At 44.3% G+C, this 25,899-nt stretch overlaps 1 protein-coding gene across 1 annotated transcript in view; it reads left to right on the top strand.

Moving 5' to 3' along the window:
• Positions 1–1,452: 1,452 nt before the first annotated feature.
• ttc21a (tetratricopeptide repeat domain 21A) overlaps positions 1,453–25,899 on the top strand; it is a 28,392-nt gene continuing 3,945 nt past the window's right edge. The window contains exons 1-25 of the mRNA XM_063207268.1: positions 1,453–1,631; positions 1,995–2,124; positions 2,402–2,512; positions 4,062–4,228; positions 6,092–6,214; positions 7,295–7,452; positions 7,845–7,929; positions 8,563–8,661; positions 8,993–9,185; positions 9,429–9,526; positions 10,084–10,278; positions 11,335–11,470; positions 12,104–12,261; positions 13,242–13,460; positions 14,102–14,340; positions 15,500–15,572; positions 16,002–16,112; positions 16,683–16,821; positions 17,541–17,641; positions 20,432–20,611; positions 21,526–21,636; positions 22,314–22,395; positions 22,911–23,061; positions 23,247–23,420; positions 24,651–24,873. Coding sequence (XP_063063338.1) covers positions 1,605–1,631; positions 1,995–2,124; positions 2,402–2,512; positions 4,062–4,228; positions 6,092–6,214; positions 7,295–7,452; positions 7,845–7,929; positions 8,563–8,661; positions 8,993–9,185; positions 9,429–9,526; positions 10,084–10,278; positions 11,335–11,470; positions 12,104–12,261; positions 13,242–13,460; positions 14,102–14,340; positions 15,500–15,572; positions 16,002–16,112; positions 16,683–16,821; positions 17,541–17,641; positions 20,432–20,611; positions 21,526–21,636; positions 22,314–22,395; positions 22,911–23,061; positions 23,247–23,420; positions 24,651–24,873 — 3,483 coding nt within the window. The 5' untranslated portion in view covers positions 1,453–1,604. The remainder of the gene's footprint in view (positions 1,632–1,994; positions 2,125–2,401; positions 2,513–4,061; positions 4,229–6,091; positions 6,215–7,294; positions 7,453–7,844; positions 7,930–8,562; positions 8,662–8,992; positions 9,186–9,428; positions 9,527–10,083; positions 10,279–11,334; positions 11,471–12,103; positions 12,262–13,241; positions 13,461–14,101; positions 14,341–15,499; positions 15,573–16,001; positions 16,113–16,682; positions 16,822–17,540; positions 17,642–20,431; positions 20,612–21,525; positions 21,637–22,313; positions 22,396–22,910; positions 23,062–23,246; positions 23,421–24,650; positions 24,874–25,899) is intronic.

The raw sequence follows: 25,899 nt of genomic DNA, 5'->3' as shown, positions 1-25,899 counted from the left end.
TGACGAAAATTGGGTAATCCACATGCTAATAAATTGCATTTTGAACAGAAAGGCCTGGCCTATAATTTTCTGATATTTGATCAATTATGCTGCTAGGCAAATTATATTTTGCCAAAACACACCATAGAAGTACAAAAGGGACAGAAGGCAGATTGTGCAACATTCGTCATAAAAATGTCATACAATTGCAATAATCATTTTTCGAAAGGCCACTCTGTTGGTCCCTTTTGAGATCTCTAGCATGGTAATTGACACACACATCTGGACACCACAGAACCGTTGTAGTCGTTTCAGTGCAACAAACACAGGAAGTTCAGTCATAATGCATTTCCACATCGACCACATCATGACCATAAAAGGAATACAAATGGGATGAGTTATCATGGAGAGGCCTGATCCTTTATCACAAGCTATGCCATTAAGATTGAGGACAAAGCCTTTTGTGCTTTCACAAACAATCCAGTTTCCTGTGAGCTAGTCGTCTGTGATTGTTCCACACTGACAAAAGTGACCAAAAAATGCAGCCCCTGGCCAAACTACAATGAGCTCCATTCATACTTTTCTAAAAAGGATGGAGGAAAAAAGCCCTTCAGACTGGTCTACCAGGCAAACAGCAGCTGTTGGGCTATAAGGTGAATACTCATCAGTCCTTTGATAATTATTGCTTTTAAAATGTACTTACCACCTTGACTGCCAAACGTTTAATGATTGCATCGACTACTGTGTGCCTCTTCCTTGCCAGTAGGCCTAGGCCTATTTTAATATATTAGGAAATGTATGTTGTTGATAGGCCTACTCATGGCTTATGCAACAGCAATGCCATATTTACAATTTCTACTCTATAAGTTAAATGGAATGGAACACTGAATTCACTTCAGTTGAATTAAATCATGCAAGATGTCACAAATTGGTCCTTATGCACTCATGGCTACATGCTCTTTGGTGTAATGTCAACACTAGTAGGCTACAAACATGATCTTAGTTTATTGTACCGAGATAGGTATGCGTTTCTACTTTTTTTAAATTTCATACACATCTGGGTTAGAGACTGGCTGGTAGTCAATTGCCTTTACTCATCTTACATAACCTTTTATTCAGTTACTTTTCAGGTTTGTCATCAAACCGAGTTGCTGAAACCATTGCAACAATGTTGCAACTATCTGCTATTTGCCTGATGGCATAATGACTGGGGCTCCTCGATTCAGAGCCAATGTCGCCATCTTGAGGACAAAACAGTGTGTTACAACCATAGATCGGTAGTTACAACTAGCTCATCACTGCAAATGTGTGCGATCATTTTGGGACTTTTAATGTCTACTGCTTATTTAATTTCAAACAGAGATTGGATTTTAAACAAGCCTATCTCTTAAACGATATGTGGCTTTCAACGATGTTTTCAAACTCAAAACGGTATTCGATTAGTCTTCCTGGTAGGCCTATTCCCAGCTGTGCGCGAGGTTGTGTAGCAACAGAGAACGCCAAACTTGAGCGCGTTCCCCAAACACCCCTGTTTACAATCACTGCCACGGTGAACAACGCATATTGTTTATCAGAGAAAATATCTAAAACAGAGGGCCAATTGTGGACTTTCTAAAGATTTCCTCATGGCAGAAGATCAACCAATATGTCTAGTAAGTAACGGAGTCTAAAGTGGACAAAATTGAGTGACAGTTACGTTTGGCATGGATTAATTTAGGTCAGAGGTCACACTCGTAGGCTAGCCGTTAATAAGTTACATGAAATGGTCATTTACATTTACTTTTACATTGTAAGTATTAGGTAGGTTCATTGACAGTAGATATCTATTCACTCTCAAAGGGTATTAACGAGTAGGAGGGTAAATTATTAGAGTTAGAGTTAATGTAACCATCTATCAACCGGGGTGGGTGACTGGCCAAAGAAAATGCTTGTAACATGAAATGTAATGCGGCCGGCCTAATTTTTGCAGTGTAATGTAATATTTGTAAGGCTTGGCATGACATTTCTTTTCAAAGGCTTCGATTATATACTACTTTCGAGATGCTCAATATCATCAAGCCACCCAGGCGGCTGAAGAGCATTTGAAAAGTTTTCACAACGACCCAGTGCTGACGTTGTTCAAGGCTCTTGGTGTTTTGATGGAAGGTAGGCTACACAAACACCAGAAAACAGAAAAACAGAAAAATAAACTTAGTAACTATTCGTAGCCTACAATTAACTAATATTACATGCAAAGTGTATTAATTTATTCATCAAATAACAGTAGCCTATGCCTACTACTTCAGTTCAAATCTAGCAATCATGAAGTTGCAGTGACAATGAATGCATGCCTGCCATAATACAGATGAATCATCAGTGTGCTGCTGGTTACATGTTAGTATTTTGGAGTTGGGAATAAATCTATTTGATTGTCTTGATGCAGGTCGGACCCAAGATGCCATGAGGGAGCTGCAACAGCTGAAAGATAAATCCAATGTCTCTCTTGGAGTCATGCTGGGCCTCATCTTCGCACACAAGAGATGTGAAACTGTCGGTCAGTTCATACAGGAGCTCATTCTAACCGGTTCATTTATCTGTTGTGTTAACAGCAGTGTTGGGCAGTAATGCAGTACAGGCCCGTAGCCATGGGGGGTTCGAGGGGTTCGTTCGAACCCCCCCTCCCGTCCCCCACCCCCACTCGAACCCCTGGCCAACAATGAAAATAACTGTCAGATAGCAGTAATTTGAAGCAATTCATTTCCATGTATGTTAAGAATGGGGAGCAACAGACAAACAATGAAGCACAGCAACAGACTCACAGCAAACTCATAATGAATAAAATATGTCTAAATTAAAGTATTTGAAGTGTGCTCGTGTATTTGGGGACATTGGAATAGGGAGCCAAAGGAAGTCCACTTTCGGGGGGAAAAGATCCCCCCCTACCACAAGGCTGGCTACGGGCCTGCAGTAATGCGAGGCATTATAGGGCTAAACTCTGTAATATTTACTCCGTTACAGTGCTAAATAACTCAAGTTACAATGCATTACTATGACCTGGATTTTAGTGGTATTCAGTGTGGTGGGTCAGAGAGAAGCTATTCCTGAACCTAGTAGTTTTTAGTCTGCATGCTGCCAAAAACACTCCTGTACGGCAGGTGAAAAAGTCATGACTCATGAACTTGATTTACACTGTAATACATTGCCAGAGCCATATTAGGCCTACAGTTCTTTTGGCGAAAGTAACTAACGTAATGCAAAAGTAGTGTAATGCCTTACATTTCAAATATAGTAATATTGTAGGGTAAGGGATTATTTTGAAAAGACCTAGGGTTAGTAACATGTAATCAGTAATGCATTACAGTTTTTGAGTAATTTGCCCAACACTGGTTAACAGTGTGCTGATATACACATGGTTATTACGCGCACACATGGTTTTTGCATTATGTATGTAAAAACCTACAGTAGATGACTGCATAATTCAGAATTTGAATTATTTCCTACTTTATTTCTCTTACCAATGTTCAGTTCATTGCCAGAATATACAGTTTGAAGCACACTGCCTATGTGTCCCTTGTATCCCTGTCGTGTGTGTATCAAACTTCTGCACAGAAAGAAGTATTGAGTTTCATGACTGCTTCTAACCATGTGGTATAGAGATTTCGAACGTGACGTCATTGCCCTTACCAAATTAACTTTTAGGTCTGTAGTTTTCTTGTTTACACGATTAGGATTGGCGGACCCCTTCTACTATCTGACAGGTGGCAGAATTTGATTTTCCTCAGTGACGGCAAAAGGTGTTGCCGTCCCATTTGGTCACGTGTCTTGGCAACCTCTATTGTTCCAGACCGTGAGGTCGTATTGGAGCTTGAAACCTGTTGTGTGTGTGTGTGTGTGTGTGTGTGTGTGTGTGTGTGTGTGTGTGTGTGTGTGTGTGTGTGTGTGTGTGTGTGTGTGTGTGTGTGTGTGTGTGTGTATCATTCTGTACAGAAAGAAGTATTGAGTTTCATGACTGTTTCAAACAATACCACACAAAAATACTTAACTGTATGTGTGTGTGTGTGTGTGTGTGTGTGTGTGTGTGTGTGTGTGTGGTATTGTTTCAGACCGTGAGGCCGTGTCGGAGCTGGAGACCGAGCTGCGTTCGAGTCGGCGTACGGCAGGTGAGAAAGCTGTGCTGTACGCAGGCATGACCCTGTGGCTGCTGGGCCACCACGTCAGGGCCAGGGAGTACGTCGACAGGGCCGTCAAGATCAGCAACAGCTCCCCACAGGTCTGTGCCTATGAACGTATCTCAAATAGTGCACTTGTGCACTTCAGTGTTCATGTTTCAGTGTGTATAGTTTATTAATTACGCACTGAAACATAGTGCCCGAAGTGCACAAGTGCACTTTCCTGGTGAACCAGAAGCTATGTGTTGACGCCCAGGGCGGGGGCTGGACAGGCTACTGGTTCACCAGGATACAAGTGCACCATCTGAGACACAGAATATCTCTTAGTGCATGGGTGGGGATGGCCCGGGGGCCGTGAGGTTGTCTTATCCGGCCCCCGATATAATTATATACTCACTTTTGTGAGTACATGTTCAAACATTAATGGCTGTATTTTGTTTTTTTCTGAGTGAACAAGAAATGTAAGCGGTTAAATATGTTGTTAAAAGGTCACTAATCATTGTGTCAAAGTGACATTTTTGTAATGCTTTCCTATGAAAAGATATACTCACAAATCTGCAAAAACTGTGAGGGGTGTTCTCACTTTCGCGATATACTGTATATGTAGGTATGTATGAATATGTGTAAGAACGCCATCTTGTGCCCTAGTCTGCTACCACGTAGGGGACCGCAATGGAAATAGGTCTTGGGACTTTCTTGTGTACATCCCTGTCTATGTATTCCTTTCAATGTATGGTTAATGTTGCTATACAATGTTTTTTTTTTACATCTAATAGACTAAATAAATAAATAAGTAATACATTAATTCATGACATTTATAAGACAATTAAGATATTTTCAGAGGACATAGTCGTGGGGTCTGTTGTAAAGGTGTCCGCCTTCAAGAAGGGCTAAAGTGCAGGGGGAAATCCTGGATTGTGTTCATAGTATGGCCTTTGGAGGACTTAATCAAATTAGAAGTGGCCCTCCGAGCATATTAGCCGTCGCCTAATGGTTAGGAAGGTGGTTGTACGTTCAGAAGGATGCAGGCTCGAATCCCACCCTTACCTCTCCCTACACCTCCATCCATGGCTGAAGTGCCCTTGAGCAAGGCACCTAACCCTGCATTCCTCCAGGGACTGTAACTAATACCTTGTAAATAACTGTAATGCCCTTTGGATATAAGTCTCACTGTCAGCAAAGTGTAATGTAATAAAATGCAATGATGATTATTGCAATGGTAAAGTTACAAGCAACAACAACAAAACGGCCGCAGAGGACGGTTTCCTGCTAATGACATTTTGAAAGGGGAAGCCGAGGTGTTGAAACATAACAGACAGTGAGAGTTCACTTCGCAGGCAGCGTTTGTTTGTGTGATTTATCTGAATTGGTGCAACATTTTAGTGTGCGCATGTCAATAAATATTCTTGCTGCATCTTTCCACTGTCTGTCTTTCTATTCGGAATTTCATAAAAGTTTTTCCAGTCATGGAAAGTCATGGATTTTTGCCATTTTGCATGCACAGTCATGGAATATCATATCATCTTAACAGTTGTCTAGAAGTAAAAACTTTTTTTGTTTTGTGTATAACATTGTTTCTTACTGGTTATACTACAACGCTTAGCCAGAGAGGGTTTGGTTTCACGCTGTAATGTGCAACATTCTAGGATGCAATGAGCACTCTTTAGTCTGGCGGTAGCTCGCCGTCGGCTCTAGGGGTGAAGATAATCTTCAGTTTTCACACTTTTTAAAACTTAGCGCTATTTCTTTTTATGGAAGTGGTCATGGAAATTCTGTGTTTTGGGTCTGGAAAGTCATGGAAAATCATGGAATTTTATATATGAATTAGAGTGGGAACCCTGTTATAATACAGTTCAATCATGTGTGTCAGTGAGCTCAATGATGATTACGGTGTATGTGCACATCATCATCATCATCATCATCATCATCATCATCTGTGATCACTGTATCTAAATCTGTGACAGGCTGTAATTATGAAGGGCTGGTTGCTGCTGAATGCGGAGACGGATCAGCAGAGAGCCCAGGCTGTGCACTGCTTCGACAGCGGAGTGCAGGACTCTGTCAACGTCTTCGGACTTATTGGCAAGGTAGAGAATGTCGGATTTATTTTGTCATCTTTGTCAATGAAAGCTTTTATGTACATTTGTTTATATATAGGCATATATTGAGGACATGCCACTTTAATCTGATATTATTTACATAGGAGCATGTGATGTGATAAATGAGATGAAGTTTTCATCTTTTTTCCTCTTCCTTGGTGGTTATACTGTATATTTCTTACTCCATAATGTGGATTTCATAGCAATTTACAACACCAGTAAAGTGAATGTGTGGTGTCTGGGAAGTCTTGAACAAGTCTTGACCATAGTGTCGTTAGCACCACCTTGCAACATAGGCCTCACCATCGTGGAAACGCGGAACAGGGCATGAGGGAGATAGGCAGAGCAAGTAGCACACAGTCTGTGCCCTACTTGCAAGCTCTAACCATTTTTTTTTAATCTGCCCTTAGATTGCACATTTCTCGGCAGAAATACACCAGTTCGCATAAATGCATAAAATGCGGTCGTAAAAGTGTTGTCATCTTGGTCACTTTTGAGAGGAGCATACCATGTCGATACTTCCTTCATGCCGCCATAATTTTGTCTGGCATTGAGCTTTTAATCAGCTGTTTGTGTTATGGCAACAGTGCTCTTCTGTGTTGCTGTTTACACATGGCAACCACACACACACTCTCTCTCACACACACACACACACACACACACACACACACACACACACACACACACACACACACACACACACACACACACACACACACACACACACACACACACAGACATGTCTTTATATACATTACATTATATTACACTAAGCTGGCACTTTTCTCCAAAGCAACATACAGTTATTACAACGATATGCCTATATAATATCTTTGCCTGTGGAGATGAATAGGTGTTACAGATACAAATCACTTTGGTACACCTCTCTATTGACAACTCAGGAAGCTATGTTAATGTTACTTATTGTGAGACATCCATCGCCACGGAGAGTATACGATGTCTGATCAGAACTCACCTTCAATGCTTGAATGAGTGGAAAATTGCAACACACGTGTAAATGCAGTTCATTTACCACTTACTGATATATTGGCTGCTAATTGTCCTCAGGTGGAGTTCTTCATGATGAAGCAGAACTACACCTGGGCCATGGACGTGGTGAACCAGATCATCGCCTCCTTCCCCACCTTCACGCCAGCACTCTCCCTCAAGATGAGCATCTTCCTGGCCCGTCACGACTGGGAGCAGACCAGGGAGACCTGCGAAAGGTGCAGTTTCACAGTCTTTTAACCCGTTAAAACACGGCGTTATACATTTGCTGTTTCCAGAATGGCAATGATCGAGCCATAGTGCATTACTAAAGGCCCTCTATTATGTCATATAAGAGTACTAGTATGGTGATTAACCTTTCAATGACTAATGCAGTGTGGCACTGGTGGTACAGCGTGCATTATGGGGCTACATTCTTTTCAGTGGGGCACCGTATATGTTTACACTCCCACGTTTTGCAGTGTATTGCTGGATGGGGAATTAACTTTATTGCTGATTATATTAACTGATTATATTAAATTTGTGTGTGTGTGTGTGTGTGTGTGTGTGCGTGTGCGTGTGCGTGTGTGTGTGTGTGTGTGTTTCTACATGTGTGTGTCTATGTGTAAAGAATCTTTGAGCATGACCAGTGGAACTTGAGAGCGCATCAGATGCAGGTCATTCTGGCATTGGCTAAAGATGGGGACCTCATCAAGGTACATCCAGAATTCTGTGGTGCAGCACACTCTTATCCAAAGCCACAGACCGTTATTGCACAGTATTGGTAGCCCTTAATGTCCATTGCATTACATTACATACATTACATTACATTACATTACATTGCATTTGGCAGGGGCTTTTTAACCAAAGCAACTTACAATGGAGGACGTAACCATAGCCAACATCACTAGCTGATACAAAGTGCACAGGAAATATACAGAACAACAAGTGCAGATGCTAAATATCGTAAGGTTAGTTTTTTTAAAAAAGTACATCAGCACAGGGTTAAGTAGAGTAAACACACACACACACACACACACACACACACACACACACACACACACACACACACACACACACACACACACACACACACACACACACACACATCATGATGTGCTAGCCTATACATACTGTTTGTCTGTGTGTGTGTGTGTGTGTGTGTGTGTGTGTGTGTGTGTGTGTGTGTGTGTGTGTATGTTGCGCGCGTGCGTGTGTGTGTGTGTGTGCGTGTGCGTACCTGCCGTGTGCGTGTGTGTGTGTGTGTGTGTGTGTGTGTGTGTGTGTGTGTGTGTGTGTGTGCGTGTGCGTACCTGCCGTGTGCGTGTGTGTGTGTGTGTGTGTTTTAGGCTCGGCAGCACCTGCAGTCCCTCCTCAGTGCCCTGGAGAGGCAGGAGCCCCTTAACCCCAGGCTCCACACTGACATGCTCAAACCCATCAGCAGGCTGGTGAGTTGGGGTTGGGGTTGGACTCTCTGTGCGGTTGTAGAGTGTAAATAATAATAATAATAATAATAATAATAATAATAATAATAATAATAATAATAATAATAATAATAATAATAATAATAATAATAATAATAGTAATAAACTTAATTCAACCGACTCATTGTCCAGGTTTTGCATGAATATTCATGAATATTATAACATGCATAATAATAACAGCAATAGTAATTATAACATATTAAAAAAGTGATACCAATTATTGCATGTCATTTTCCTCACTGGTTTGCTTGTAATCATTGCCCTATTTTTCTACACTTCATATTTTCTTCTCTAGTGTGGCAGCAGTGCAGAGATCCTGCAGACGCTGATCCCCTTCCTGCAGAGGGTCCACTCGAAGGCCCCGCGGGAGGCCGACACAGCCATCGAGCTGGGACACATGCACCTGCTGCTGGGCAAACACAAGGAGGCCGCTGCCTGCTTCAACACGGCCCTCGGAGCCGACGAGAGCAGCCTGCCAGCCATGACCGGTCAGTTGGTCTTTTGTCCACTGGTGGAGTGCTGTGATAGTCTTTGAAAAGACATTAGTACTATGGTACTTAAACAGAGCCTGTCTTATGCAGTTGTGTGTGTGTGTGTATGTATGTGTGTGTGTGTGTGTGTGTGTGTGTGTGTGTGTGTGTGTGTTTCTGTGTTTCTGTGTGTGTGTGCGTGCGTGTGTGTGTGTGTGTGTGTGTGTGCGTGCGTGCGTGTGTGTGTGTGTGTGTGTGTAGGTCTAGTGAGGTGCCAACTGTTGACAGGGGAGGAGGAAGAGGCAGCCCATCAACTGGAGTTTCTTGCAGAGGTCCAGCAGACCCTTGAACCCTCCTCGGTACGACACACACACACATGCAGCTTCTACTGTGATTGGGTGTTATAGGTGTGGGACTGATGAATTCACAGCCAATCACAGCCAGTCTGCACAATACTGTATTTTCCATAGTGTTTTGATCTTTGATCCCTTCCCTGTGATTGAGATCCTAATGGAAGTACCTAGTGTGATTGGCATCGTTTACATGAGACATTAAATTCAGAATTTACTCAATTTGTTGCTAAATAAAACTTAATTCCGCTTTGAAAACCTCACTTTGTAAACACTTCACAATTTGAAATTAAGTGAAAGTGCAATGTGGCCCTACCGTGGCTTAAACGGTAGGGCACTGCACTGCTACGCCAGGGACCCGGGTTCGATTACTGATGTAATTTCCTGATCTTCCCCCATCTCTCTCTCCCACTTGCTTCCTGTCACCATCTCCAACTGTCCTATCAAATAAAGGTATAAAAAAAAATATGAAAGTGCAATGTAAAGGAGACGGAAGTACTTCATTATGAATGATTAATTGGAAATGAAAAACATGATGTAAATGTGCTGTCTGTCATGTGTTGTAGGAGCTGAGCCTGCTGCGTGCCATGTTGTGCAGTAAGAGGGGCGGAGGTGCTGAGCGCGTGTCTCCGCTGCTGAAGGAGGCCGTGGAGCTCAGGCTGCTGCAGCTGAAGGGCTGCCATCTGGGACCCGAGTACCTCGCACGCCTAGACCCCAACTTCCTCCTCCAGGCCGTGGACATACACCTCTCCTACATACAGGTGACCTGCCAACGATCTTCCAAGGGTTTGTTAGCAGAGAGGTCGTCTAAGGTCGTCTTTGCATATCTCTAATGTCATCCAAATGTTTTTGCATGAAAAATATAATAGAAAAGGGTATTTTTTTATGTTTTTGATAGTTTCCGTCAAATGATGCAAACTACAACTGGATTGAGAAAGTTGAAGTCCTGCCAGATATTCCTTCTGTCTGTGCTGATGATAACTCTGGTGATTTCACTTATTAGCTCATCAACGTGGCTGAAGGGTTGTGGTAATTAAGATCAGCTGCTTCATTTAATTGGCTGCAGCAAATACATGTCAGGGTTTTTTGCTTTTCCAACCCGGGATTTCCATGCAGACTTAAAACCAAAGAAAGTCGACACAGAAGAACAATCTCTCGGGGGGGAAATGCATTGGCCACGGTGTAGTACGGGGGCGTGGCCTGAGGACACGAGTGGCTGGAAAATGAACTCCCTTGCGCATGGTCAGTGGGTGCGACACCATGATGGATAAAATTTCCGTAAATCTGGAAACTCCGCAAAAATATGCCGAAAGAGGATATCCGGTTGTCAGTGTTCAGTGTGTGGCCAAATTAACTGCAGCTGTTGGTCAGCAGTAATTGCTGGGGGTAATTAAGGACAGCTGACAAACATTCACGCCGTCCTATGACCTGTTCCACACTCCGACCCTCGCGGAAGTGGCATTGCACTTTACCATGCTTCCAATACTGACCGTAGAAGAAGAATTGTACTCCCCTCGCCATCATTCCGTACTACGCTGTTATGACGTCAGTAAACCCTCTTGTCTCAAGTCTCTTTGCTTAAAACTGACCTCGACGTGAATTTTGCTTTTGCATTTCTTTCACTGTTTTTGGGATGTCACACTTTCTACAACTCATTCACATAACTATACTTTCTGGACAATTCATAAGCCAAATCCATGGCCAGCCTGCATGTGTATATTGGATGGATTTTCCATCATAATTATTTTTAGCTACTTTATTTACGGGTAGAGTTTCGGATAGTTTTTAAGCGTATGTTCCTTCCTGTGTACCCCCAGACCGATGACCCGTTCGTGGACCAGCCGGTGCCGTTTGGCCTGAAGCACTCACTGATGCTGCTGGAGCTGCTGACCAAGGCGGCTCCCGGCCTCCTCTCCTGCTCCTACCTCATGGCCCTGCTCAGGTTCCTCATAGGTCAGACTAGCGACCACACTGTCTCTGCAGACTCATGCTGTGTAGTATATTGTAACAGTTGGCATTAATAAAGGGGCTCCCGGTCTGGCACCCTCAATCCTGCTCAAGTTCCTCATACGTATAAACGGGCATCCGGGTACTTTGCTCGTGAATGTGAGTTACGCCCCTTTTTGGGGGAAAACAAACCGAATGTCTCACTAACTTACATGCTACATTGGCTAGCCTAAATGAACGCAGTCCATGCTTCAGCCATGGCTGTTTGGCTATATTATTTGAACAGCCGGCAACAACACAACATGTTTTCGGAATGTTGAGCATGAACAACGCCAGTCTACAGGTCCTTGTCTTCCGTTTATTCTTTCCCAACACCACCAATTGACTTGCATTGGCTTTCCCCCCCAATGTTTTGCCCCAAAAAAGGGGCGTAAAGCACAGGGCACACGTCACACTGTTCATGCGTATACGAACTGTAGTATATTGTAACAGTTGGCATTAATAAAGGGGCTCCCGGTTTGGCACCCTCAACCCTGCTCAAGTTCCTCATAGGCCAGTGTGGATGTATATGCTGTATATGTGTGTGTGAATGTATATGTTGTCGTCTATTAGTCACATGTGTTCGTTGACTGTGCGTAGGTGACAGCAAGTCTGCGCAAGTGTACCTGAGCCAGTGTGTGGAGCGTGATCCGCGTATGGCCAAGGCCCACCTGCTGCAGGGCCGCCTCCACCTGCAGGCCGGACTCTACAAGCACTGCCTCAGCTGCCTTGAGGCCGGAGTCTCACACAACTTCCAGGTACCAAACAACCAGGGCCCTAAATTAACATTTTTCTCCACCAGCCAAAATGACTAGTAGATGAAATCTTACTAGCCAAACACACTCACGAATGTGTGAAAGTGGCTAGTAAGATGGTCTTTTCTACCAGCCAAAATTAAATTTCACCAGCATTTGGCCGGTTGGCTGGTGTTAATTTAGAGCCCTGCTTACCAACACACTTTCACTTTCACATCACACATGTGGGTAGCCATGGCCTGGTGGTTAAGGAGATGTATTTCAGAGGGTTGCAGGTTCAAATCCCACGGTTCCACTCCCTATCTCAGTCCGTGACTGAGGTGCCCTTGAGCAAGGCACCTAACCCCTTACTGGGACTGTAACCAATACCCTGTACTTAAAATAACTGTTAGTCACTTTGGATAAAAGCGTCAGCTAAGTGTAATGTAATGCAGTGTAATCACACGCCTGCTGACTTAGCTATATACAGTACCCATCAGTAAAATCGCTGATTCATCTTTGGGCCATGCTATGGGCTTTATTTAGACATAGTGACTGTCTTTAGTAATCATGTTTGCTGTGTAAAGGGTGTTTTTCTATTTTTATCATTTTGTTTTGTCATGTATTTTTATTAAAGGCCTGTGTGTACTCACTTCCCTCTAGGTTCTCGCTGACTGTGTTGCAAAAGTCTCGTTTCTTAGTTCTGGCTCAACCTCTTGTTTAGTAAATACCCTCTTCTCTTTCCTCTCACTTTCTGTCTCCCTTGCTGTTCTCTCCATCCTATTTTTCTGTCATTTTCTGCTTTTCTCTTCCTCTCCTTTCCTAGCCACGTTCTCCCTCTCTCTCTCTGTGCATTTCTCAATATGAAGTGTTCTAGCCTTGGTAGTGTGTGTAACTCCCATTATTCACAGGAGTTACTCGTCCTAACAAGGCTAGAACACTTCACTTTGAGAAATGACTGTGTGTGTGTGTCTCACCTCTCCTCTTCGTCCACAACCCACCAGGTGCGTGAGCTGCCAGGCTACCACCTGTTGAGGGCGTGTGCCCAGCGTGCGATGGGGGAGCTGGGGGAGAGCGTGCGCTCCCTGAGGCTGGCCATGGGCCTGCCCGGCGTCAAGAGGCCCGTACGGGGCAAGGAGTCCAGCGCCACCGCCATCTCCTGCAGCGAGAGGTGCTCCATCTTCCTGGAACTCACCCACACGCTACGCCTCAACGGAGAGGAGGTACAACACATGGCTCACACGCATTTTAAATATTTGTTCAGGGGGTTTCATGCCTTTATTTGACAGGACAGTCGAAGATGGGAGACGAGAGATGAGTGGGAGATGAGAGACAGGGGAGGATCGGGAAATGACCCCGGCCGGACTCGAACCGGGGTCCCCGTGGCCCCCAGAGGCTCTTTACGGCACTATGCCGGTTTGTTGCTATTTGGAGGGTTTGCACATGACGTAAGTCTAATGTGCTGCCTGTAAAAGTCACCAGATTGAGCCAAAGAGGTTTAGTGTCTTTGTTTACAAGTATATGGGTATTTTAAAATAAACCCATCCATTTGGGCCTTTTGTTTCAAAGTTAATTAGAGTTCTAGCTTCCTAAAACAGTTTTCCAAAAAGCACCTGTCGCAATGGTGATTTTTGAATTAACGAACCGTGTAAACGAGATCAAAACATGTAAACGGATACAAAAAATATCCGTTTTTAAAGATATCCACATGCACGTAACCAGGGCTTGACATTGGCACCTGCCAACCAGCTCAGTGCAGGTAAAACTTGGCCTTGCACGTCAAGCCTCGCACGACATAACCAATATCCGCATACATGTTGCCATGGCCTCAGTGTCTCTATTGATCTTCTCATGCCCCCCTCAGCACGAAGCCACCAAGGTGATGCAGGACGCCATCATGACGTTCGAGGACACATCGGAGGAGACGCGCGTGCTGGTGGCCAACGTGGAGCTGGCGCTGGCCAAGGAGCAGGTGGACACGGCCATCAGCATGCTGCGCGGCGTCGCGCCACATCAGCCCAACTACGCCCAGGCCAAGCAGAAGATGGCCGCCATCTACCTGGAACGCAAGAAGAACCGCAACCTCTACATCGCCTGCTACAGGTTAGAGCGCAACCTCTACACTGCATGCTGCAGTTTATATCGCAACCGCTACACTGCATGCTGCAGTTTATATCGCAACCTATACACCGCATGCTGCAGTTTATATCGCAACAGCTACACTGCATGCTGCAGTTTATATCGCAACCTCTACACTGCACACTACGGTTTATATCGCTACAGGTTAGATTGCAACCTCTACATCGCATACTACAGGTTAGATCGCAACCTCTATATCGCATGCTGCAGGTTAGATCGCAACCTCTTCATTGTAACCTCCACACCACATGCTGCAGTTTGAATTAAAATCTCTGCATCGCATGCTGCAGTTTAGATCGCAATCTTTGCATCACCTGCTACAGGTTAGATCGCAACCTCTACATTGCATGTTGCAGGTTAGAGCGTAACCTCTGCATAGCATGCTACAGGTTAGATCGCTACGTCTACATTGCAACCTCTGCATCGCATGCAATAGGTCAGCATCTGTGAAGGTTCCCAATGATCCTGGTCATCTTAGTCAAGATGTATTGGGGAGCTGGTGCATCTTGGGATCAGAGGGTTGCAGGTTCGATTCCCACCAATACCAGTAGGATGAGTGTGTGTGGTGTCCCTACACCTTCATCCATAGCTGAAGTGCCCTTTAGCAACACATTGCACCAGGGATTGTAATGAGTACCCTGCACCTAACTGTACGTCACTTTGGACAAAAGTGTCATTATTAAAGTTATGCAAAAGGACTCGATGTTTCAATCCCAAGTAGTTCAGTTCCCAGTTGAGACCTTGCTTGGACCCCACTCAGTGATGTTGCTCTATGCGACACATCGTCAGTTGTGTAATGTATGGAACGGTTGGGTGCACATCTGGTTGTCATTGTTATTGGCATTAATTATATCTGGTGTTAATTATTGTTGGCATCTGGTACACTGTAAACCCCAACATGTTCCACGAACTCAAAAATGTTATGGAAACTTATTCCCGTTAAAGTTTTAGTTTTGTGACCAAATGTTTTGCGTAAATACTACATACATTCATGCATATGAAGGACACAAAATCTTTAAGAAAATGATCAAAACGTTGAAATGATTGAAAACATTGAAAACATTAATTCCAGGCTTTTACTGTGATGATGAAACATAAAGTGTGAAATATATATCTGCCTTAGGGAGATTTGTGATGCGCAGCCTGGATCACATTCCACCATTCTATTAGGAGATGCCTACATGAAGATTCAAGAGGTAGTCCATTTTATTATTTTTTGACAACTGTGTTAGATTTTGTATTTTGCCTTACAGTGTTTTGTTTAATCAGTATGCAGTATGCAAGCTGTGTGTTGGTGTGTGGGTTTGTGTGTGTGTGTGTGTGTGTGGAGGGGGGGGCGGGGGGTCTGATGATAGGCTATCTGCTGCACTCTATTGCTAATGTGTGCTATATGTTTACTGCAATGTGCAATAATGTGTATTAGGTCTTAGTGTATGTCTGTGTTTGTGTATTTATTTATGTAAACTGTCAGACACCTTAATTTCCCTCTGGATTAATGAAATTACTCTACTCTACTCTACTCTAGTTTCTCTTAATCACTCTCTCATTTTAGATATTTTTTCAATATAATTGCACACAGGTTGATTGGATTTTAATTTGTGTGTCCGTTATTCATGCATTCAAAGCCAGAGAAGGCCATAGCAGTCTACCAAGAGGTGGCAGAAAAGGCCCCAAAAGATTCAACATTTGCTCAGAAGATCGGGCAGGCTTACGTGAAGATCCACCTGTATGACAAGGTGCAGTATAGACTGTCGATGTCACCAATTACTTGCTTAGTTAACCATGCACAGCTAAAATCTAACCCCTGTTCCAAACACAGTACATGTAAATGGTATGCCAATACCACACACACAAACAGTAATGGTGCAATATTTTGTAATGTATCACATACAGTGTATATGCCTGCAGGCTGATGCCTGTGCTACTGCGACACTATTCTAGTTTATTCTCCCTAACTTCATGCTGTGTAGCTGTGTAGTATTGTGTGTCGAAACATCAGAAAAGAGATTTTAGAAGATGTAATACAGAAGGTGACGTGTGTGTGTGTGTGTGTGTGTGTGTGTGTGTGTGTGTGTGTGTGTGTGTGTGTGTGTGTGTGTGTGTGTGTGTGTGTGTGTGTGTGTGTGTGTGTGTGTGTGTGTGTGTGTGTGTGTGTTCCAGGCCGTGTCCTACTATTAGCCTGCCCCGTCTGTGTGTGTGTGTGCGTGTGCGTGCGTGCGTGCGTGCGTGCGTGCTTACGTGTTTCAGGCCGTGTCCTACTATGAGGCGGCCCTGGTTGCTTACGTGTGTGTGTGTGTGTGCTCCAGGCCGTGTCCTACTATGAGGCGGCCCTGGCTGCTAACATGCAGGAGTCCCTCTGCCTGGAGCTGGTGGAGCTCCTCATGAAACTCAAGCACTTTGATAAGGCCAAGACCATCCTGGAGAACGCATTACAAATTGAAGCAAGTATGGACATAAACAGGAGTTACTATTTATTAATAATTTATTTGTATTGATAATTTATAATAGTAATAATAATTAATAATTGGTGTCAAACCACAATTGTTTATGAATCGCAAATACATAGTCGGCATGGTTTTTAGCAAAAGTTGATTATTTAATGTCCACAGAGTCACGTGCAGCATCTTTTATTTTTCGATTCAGAGATCACAGTCAAATCTCAGTTCATGTCTATGGTTTGTACAGTGGAATTTTTGCTTGTGCTCAAATCAAATATGATAAAATATAATGTAACAACATACAATAGATAGCGTTTTCGTGCTGTATAACTGATTGCAGTGTGAAGAATAAAAGACAGAGTATTAATCTGTTAAATCCTGTGTACTTTCACGTACACTTTAATTCATCTTAAAGTAGCACAAACAGAGAGATGCAGCGAGATAGATAGAGAGAGATGCCACAGCCACAGATACATGATGAAACCTTCACCTCATTGTGTCTCCGGAAAAAGTTATCTTGTTTCCTAATGCCTGGTTATCTCTCTCTCTCTCTCTCTCTCTCTCTCTCTCTCTCTCTCTCTCTCTCTCTCTCTCTCTCTCTCTCTCTCTCTCTCTCTCTCTCTCTCTCTCTCTCTCTCTCTCTCTCTATCTCTCTCTCTCCCCGTCTCCCTCTCTCCCTCCGTCTCCCTCCCTCCATCCCTCCCCCCCCCTCGTGTGTTCCCTCAGCGAGTGAGTTGGCCTCCATGTTGTGTAATGTGAGGTACCTGAAGGCGCTGGCGAGGGTTGAGGAGAAGATGAGTGTCTCACCAGAGGAAACCCTGAAGAAGGTAGTGTGCCCCGTCTGAGCTGTCAGTCTGTCTGATCTGTGGCCACCGTCTGACCATGCGGCCACCTCAGCCAAAGCCATACAGCGTCACTCGGCACTCGTGCTGAAAGCCACAGCTTCCCTCTGCCCACATGCTAAACTCACCACAGACACAGGGCCCCTGGCCCTCTTAACACTAACAGGATGTGCCTGTGTGTGTGTGTGTTCTTCAGTCTGATATTCTCTCTCACACCCACGCATTTTCTGTCAATTTGCAGTAAATTTCCGTTTATAAGGGACCATGTACAATGAACACATAAATGTTGCCATTTCATGCATTGTAGGCCTACCAGAGAGTTAGCCGCAAGCTAATTTACATCTGCAGTCCCTGGCAGGACATTCTCTTACACTCGCTTCTTTTTTCACTTTGCCACTCACCTCTGTCTGTTTTTGCTCTCTATTCTCCCTTCAGCTTAGTTTATTCACACTTCTCTGACAATGTTCTTGTCTTTTTTTTCTGTCATAATTTTCCTTTCCTTTTTCCTTTTCTGTATCTCTCTTATATATTTTTAACTCCCTGGTCCTGTGTCTGTATGTATGTTGTCTGTTTTTGCACAAGCCGTATGTATTACATTACATTACATTACATTGCATTTGGCAGACGCTTTATAACCAAAGCGACTTTCAAAAGAGGACATAATCAAGCCAACATCACAAGCAAATACAAAGTGCACAGGAAATATACAGAACAACAAGTGCAGTTGCAAAGAGGGGTTAGTTTTTTTTTTTTTTTAATTAATAAAGAGTACACACACAGCATATCAGTTTCTTTTGTACCCTATTATATTCCCTGTTCACCCCCTAGACCTAGCCTGATTATCATCAACGTTCAAATCACTTTGAGATTTGGTCTGACCAAGAGCATAACAATTAACATTTCCCAAACGGCATGGTTGACCTGCCTCCCTTGGTTTGCTTATGGTTGGTTGGTTTGCTTACCGACAAAGCGGGAGGAGTTCCCGTATTTTCGGGAACTCGGAAAGTACTGGCATTGCTCTTGACCTGACTAGTTGCAATGCTGAAAGTGTTGCGTCACTAGGAGGGCACAGCCTGGCTACTCTAGACCCTGGCCCTGGGTAGGCAGATATATTCACTGTAATCATCAGCTAAATAACCCTCGAACCTGCCAACCCTCTCCCTTGCCCTCCTACCTTAGGCCATGTCCCTACAGAAGCATAGCAATTCAGTGTAATCCTCCTCTTGTCTCCTCCTCTCCAAGGCCCTGTCTCTGCAGAAGCGAGTATTAAAGCGTGTGGCCAAGGCCGTAGCCAGGGTCTTGGATTTAGGGAGGTCCATGATGTGTGCGCACATTGCACCAAAATGTTTTACTATTAAAAATAGAATATGTAATTTTTGTCATTTATTTTTAAAATGCATACCCCTTCATAAATGTAATGTTTTCATGAATATTTCTACCGTCTGACCAAATAGAGAAAAGTATGGAAGCATGGAAAATGTAGATTTCCAAAACATTTTGAGTAGGCATTAACAGAAATTGATGGTGATGATAAATGGAAAAGATAACACTTGTGAATTGGCAGCATACATTCTGGAAATAAACTACTAATAAAACATACTCTACCTGTAATTAATATTGATATTGATTCATTGATATTAATATTGATAGGTATGAGGGTGAATGGTAGCCTACGGTATGCAAGTGTTTGGTACAAGCAAAGGCAATTTGGCAGGGGTAGACTAACAAACTAATATAATAAATGCAGTTAGAAATCATGCATATTGTATAGCTATTGCTAAACAGCCAATAAAAAATGTATGGGCTATATTGATTTCATAAATTGAATGTAACCAATCGTCCCCCAGTTCAAGAATATAGCCTACATAAATGTGTATTGTTAATCAGGCTTCAACAATTTAGGTGCTCTCAAAAGCGCACCTATGCTTCTCTGCTTCCATACTGATGAAACGTACATGAGACCAACTTGACATGTACTGTATATCATTCGAAATAGCACAAGCTAAGCTCTCCGTCAGTATATGACATTCACCTGTGTGCTTATACCATTGGAAAGGGCAGAAAGAGCCTTTTCCAATGGTACCACGCAATCACCCATATACGAAAGCGATGGCAATACAAATGTCAATTGAAATGTCTACGCAAAAGCAGAGATTTAAAAAAATATATATTTTCCCTGAAAAGTTAGGGAGATCCGGACCTCCCTGACCTCAATGCTGGCTACAGCCATGCGTGTGGCGGTGGGTAACTCTCAGCCTAACTCATACATTATGGTGTCTCTCTACACTCCCTCCTGTGAATATAGGCTCGTCGACGGGTCCATCTACAGTAAGAGGCTACAATTCAGTCAAGTTCCACTGAATGGTTATGATGATGAACCCTTACCTTAACCCTCCTGTCTCGCTCCCTTGTCCCTTTTCCTCCAGGCCTTGTCTCTCCAGAGGCATGTCCTGAAGCGTGTGGTGCTGGGTAACTCCAACCTCTAATCCTCTACCCGTGTTTCTCTCTGCTTTTCTCTCCAGGCCCTGGCTGTCCAGAGGCGTTTCCTGAAATGTGTTGTGCTGAGTAACTCCAACCACTAATCCTCTACCTGTATATCTTTCTACTTTCCTCTCCAGGTCCCTGGCTCTGCAGAGGCGTGTTCCGGAGCGCGTGGCGGTGGGTAGAACAGTTGCGGTTGTGTCAATTTCAGGACACGGAGAAGTATAACCCTACAGTAGCTTTACTCTTGCCTGTCATCCTCTACCTGTGCATCTCTCTACTTTCCTCTCCCAGGCCTTGGCTCTCCAGAGGCGTGTGCTGAAGCGCGTGGCTCTGGAGCAGCCGGAGTGTCTGGAGCGGGAGGCGTCCGTGGCCTCCTGGATCTGCTGTGCCTTCGCTCGCCACCAGCCCAAGCTGGACGAGGCTATAGACTGCTACGCCCAGGCCCTGCACCACACGCCCAGCGACGCCACGGTGAGACACACACACTTAAGGGCTCTGCATACTTCACGTGCGCACTTTGGCGCATTTGGCGCGAGAACCATTAAAATGTGGCAGACCATTCATAGTCAAAAGCGCCATTAACAGGCTTTCGCTTGCATTTTCGGAAGTGTGCCCTCTGCTGTTCATGAGAGAAACGGCAGCATCTTTCGCAACTCGCAGCTTGAGTTCTACAGATGTATAAAAATAGAAAGCCAAACACGGCTGCTGTAGGGCTACTGAATGTCTGACTTATGACTTACCACAATGAAACATAGATTTTTGTTGTAGCCTACATTGCCAGATCATTCCAAGACCATGTGAGAGCATTGTTCTGGCTGCAGCATTTATAAATAGATCGCCAAACACAACGTGCTTCTGAACAAAGTAAACAATTGTTTCACTGAACAACATTTAAGAGAGAAGATAAAATAACTCTCTAAGACATTTTATTATCGTCAAAATGATGCAGGGTCCATTCTGTAGTAGCCTGCAGTAGCTGTAGCCTCTCTTCGCAACTCCTGCTTTGTCTGCCTACCTGCATGGTCGCTGGTGGCGCACGCCAAGTTACAAAAAATGTGGGGTGCACGACGTGTATGAAGGAGGTTAGCGCCAGTAACGCTAAGTATGAATCCGCCTTTAGGCACACAGAGACAGACAGACACGCACACAGACACACACACACACACATACATGCACTCTCCCATGCAAATACACACACACACATATTGTACACACACACACACACACACACTCACATGCAAATACACTCTCACATGCAAATACACACAGTGTCACAGTGACCTCCAAAGAACACACAATAGCATGCACGCAGGCACGCACGCACACACACACACTTTGTGCATTCTTGCACGCTTATACACACATGCGTGATTTTACTCTCTCAGATTTCCCTGGAGATGGCTCAGCTGTACCTGAAACATGACAAGCTGGACCAGTGCAGAGAGCAGTGCGAGGCTACCATCGCATCCCAGCCCAACCACCTCGAGGCCACCATGGTAGGGATATATCTGGGCCTGGGATCTACTGATAGCTGAAATGAACACCCTTTGGCCTCCAGGCTGAGGTGTTTAATCCTTCCATCAAACAGTTCAAAAGCCTGCCACATTCTCTACGTGATCTAACCACTATTTAGTAACTTTCTGGGTTTTTTTTTTGGGGGGGGGTGTATTTTGTTCACCTACCAGATGGACGAAAGCACATTGAATTCACTCTAAGGAGTGTGATCCAGATACAGAAGTGCCTTTTAATACAGTACATTCAATGTTTCTGAGCAGACTTTGAGCAGCACAGGGGCCTCATGTACTAAGACTTGTGTGGATTTCCTACTGAATGTTTGCTCTATAGTGAAAACATGCAATGATGCATTGTGCACCAAAGCATTTTCAGATGTATCAATCCATGCATAAACACAATTTCAGACAAACTCTCATGGTGTGCTTTTTCATTAATTTTGATTGTACCTTTTTTCTGTACCTTTTTTCTGTCAAAGCAAGCTTTGCACATGAAGGCACTGATCTGTGTGCTGTGAGATGACTCATTCATTCATTCATTCATTCATTCATTCATTCATTCATTCATTCATTCATTCATTCATTCATTCATTCATTCATTCATTCATTCATTCATTCATTCATTCATTCATGATCTTGTGTGACGTGTGTTGTCTGTGTAGTTGTTAGGGGACGTGCTCTTCAGGCAGATGAAGTGTGATGAGGCTGTGAAGGTCTACACTGATCTGGCTCAGCACCGTGCAGGTCTGTCTGTCTGTCTGTCCACACAATCTTAGAGTATTCATCATCCATGCTCACCAGTATTCACCAGTCACCACACATAGCTTCAATACTCGCACAGTAAAAATGTAGTGTTAATTCAACTCGTGGAGAGTACTCAGGGACCAAATAAACTCCAGAAGATGTTAAATGAACTATTGAAGTATAGAACCATTGAGGGCTGCCCCCTTTGCACGGGTGAGGCATAAATGCAATTTCGTCATGTGCAGTGTTCACTAGTGTGCTGTGGAGTGCTGTGTCACAATGACAATGGGAGTTCCCAAGGGGCTTTCACTTTCACTTTCAATTAGCAATGCACTGTTTACTTTGAACCACACACATTTAAATTTCTCATTTCACACTTATGATACCACTCTCTACACAATGGAGAACATGGTAGCTCCATTGATACTATTCCTGGGTTGTTGTCCCACTACTTTAAACATTGGCCGAGCATACTAGCCACTCCAACACGTCATGAAGCTTTTCCTGTTTTACAGGTAACTTCCAGCTCATGGCCAAGTTCATCGACCTCCTGAGGAGAGTTGGGAAGCTGGAGGACATCTTGCCGTTCTTCACGGCGTGCGAGAACTTACATACCAGGATCCCCTATGCAGGGGGATTCAACTACTGCAAAGGGCTGTACCTCTGGTGAGGCATACCTTGACAGTCGGTCTGTCTGTCTGTCTGTCTGTCTGTCTGTCTGTCTGTCTGGTTCTCTCTCTCACCCTGTTTATCTACGTAACTCATACAGCTCTCTACGTGTGTGTGTGTGTGTATGTGTGTGTGTGTGTGTGTGTGTGCCTGTATGTGCGATTGTGTTTATGCATATGTAGGCACAGGAACCAGGTGACGGAGGCTCTGCGGCACCTGAATAAGGCCCGTCGGGACCTGGAGTGGGGGGAGAGGGCCGTGGAGCTGATGGTGCAGATCTGCCTCAACCCGGACAAGGAGACCTTCGCCAGCCACATGCTCCAGCCTCGACAGGACGGGGAGGAGACGGGAGAGGGGTGAGCACGCCACGGTGCACAGACAAACACACACACACACACGCGCACACACACACGGACGAAAATCGACCATGGTTTTACTGTAATAACCAATGTTTTATCATGGTAATGTCATGGATACTCTAAGTGCTCTGAACCCTACAATAAATTCAGGCCCAGAGAGTGCATGCACTGTGAGAAATGGTGGGGACCATGCCTGTGGTTAGTTCCGCGTGTGGACTGAGGGAAGTTGTGGCTTTCTACACGAGTGCTGGGTGATGCAAACATTGATCGTAGAGAAAGATTAAGTTCAGTCACCATGAGGTGCTTTGATCGCCTATTGCTGACCCACTTCAAGGACATCACAGTTCAAAGCAGTTTTCCCACAGGCCACTGGTCACTGGACGAGACAGTGAATAAGGAGCTTTAGTTCACACTTTGATTAGTAGGGCAGGGCCTATGCTAGGTTTGTGCTAAACCAGGGGTGGGGAACCTATGTCTTGAGGGCCCTTGAGGCCATTTTATCTGGCCCCCGATATACGGTAATTTCAATGTTATGCAGCTTCACATGAAATATGACTTATTTTGTAAAGGAATCTTAGAAATTACATTTTCAATACAATTAAGTTATGTTCAGGGGATCAAGAGTAGGTGGGGTCTGTTTTAAAGGTGGCTGCCTTCAATATAGGCCTAAAATGAAGGGGGAAATCCTGGTTTGTGTTCATAGTAAAGCCTTTGGAGCAGTTTTATGGCCCTTGGAGGAATTTGAATTGGCCCCTTGAATGAAAAAGGTTCCCCACCCCTGCGCTAGGAAACACTGCACATTAATACTTAAAATCAACCCCAAACTTCTTGTCTCTTATGTACAAGACGTGTACGTATATTGCTATTTGTCTATTTCACGTTAAGTGTGCTACGTGTTTCAGGTATCTATGTAAAGAGCCGTTGTGGTCAAAAATGTTTTAATGCAAAGATTCTCTTGTTGGCTTCTGCTGCCTTTATTCATGATAGGATAGTCAAGTGAGACAGGAAGCAAGTGGGCAGAGAGAGACGGGGAGGGATCGGCAAATGACCCGGGCCGGAATCGAACCTGGGTCACCAGTGCAGCAGTGCAGTGTCAATTCTCGTCTTTTGTTTAAAGGGGCCCTATTGTGCTTTTCCATGTCCACTACCCATTTATTGGGTTACACATTGTATGTAAAAGCTGGCTGCAATGTTTCACGGTGTATGTGACTCTCTCTCTCTCCCCAGGCGTCCTGGGAGCGGCGGGCGTGAGGCGGAGAGTGTGAGGAGTGAGGAGGGCGTTCAGCTGGGCCTGGCCACGGCCCAGAGCCTGCTGAAGGAGTGCCGGCCGCGCCACAAGGCCGGCATGGAGCGCATGCACCTGCTCATCAACATCCTCCTCATCCACACCAAGGAGCCCACACACCTGCACACCGCCGTCACCAACCTCAGCGAGTCCATGGGAGGCAAGGTGAGTCACAGTAGTGCTAGCTTTTATTTGCCCCAGCTTGGGCAATTGTTTTGAAGTAGTAGTACCAGTAACTTAGTACTTGGTCCAGGCTAATGTATATTTAAAACGGGAGCCAGCAAGCAAAAACTGGAATGCACTGCACACCACTGACACCAACCTCAGCGGGTCCGCAGGAGGCAAGGTGAGGAAGAACTGACTGCCATAGATAAATACAGAAGATGCTTTGCTACAAGCAGAGACTGCTGGAGCGTCTAAGGAAGTGGAAGTTGAAGCTCAAACTGGTGGAGTATAGTGTACCGTTCCATGATACTGTAGAGGGGATCACAAAGAGTTCATTCCATGTAGACTTACTTCTGTGTTGTCATCTGGTGCATCAATGGGAGACAAAAGTTATTCGTTTTGCAAAGGAAGAGCACACTACGTATTTGCAGTTTCACCACATACATTTTGGCCTGCTCTGATGTTGCGACACTAAGCTTTCTTCAGAGACTTCGCTGGTGGTGAAACCGTAAATAAGCAGTGTTTATTGTGAAAAATGTGAAAAATAAAACTGTGGAATTTTAGTATGTACCGTATTGCATAATGAATAAAGGGTGTCTGTGTATGCAAATGTGTGTGTGCGTGAGTGTGTGTGTGTGTGTGTGTGTGTGTGTATGTGTGTACTACCAGCAGTGTGCTGTTCTAACACACACAAAAATTGGGCTGGGTCATAGAGGCCCAGGATACTGTGGGAAATAGGGCAGTCATTGTAGAAACTACGAGAGGAGGTTGATACATTGCATAAGGAATTATTAATTTAAGTCTCTCAGTGTATATACAGGTGTTTATTTAGGTGCGTGTATGTGTATGTGTGTGTGTGTGTGTGTTCGTGTGCGTGCGTTCGTGCGTGCATGTGTGTGTGTGCATACTATAGCAGCATGCTGCCCTAACACTAGCCAGACTATACCATGACATTTGAAAGCTCATTGGGAAACTCCAACTCCCATTGTCATTGTGACACAGCACTCCACAGCACACAAGTGAACC

This window comes from Engraulis encrasicolus, chromosome 9 (assembly GCF_034702125.1).
Source record: "Engraulis encrasicolus isolate BLACKSEA-1 chromosome 9, IST_EnEncr_1.0, whole genome shotgun sequence".
NCBI lineage: Eukaryota > Metazoa > Chordata > Actinopteri > Clupeiformes > Engraulidae > Engraulis > Engraulis encrasicolus.
The sequence above is the reverse complement of the archived record's forward strand: the minus strand, read 5'-3'. Positions and strand labels throughout refer to the sequence as shown.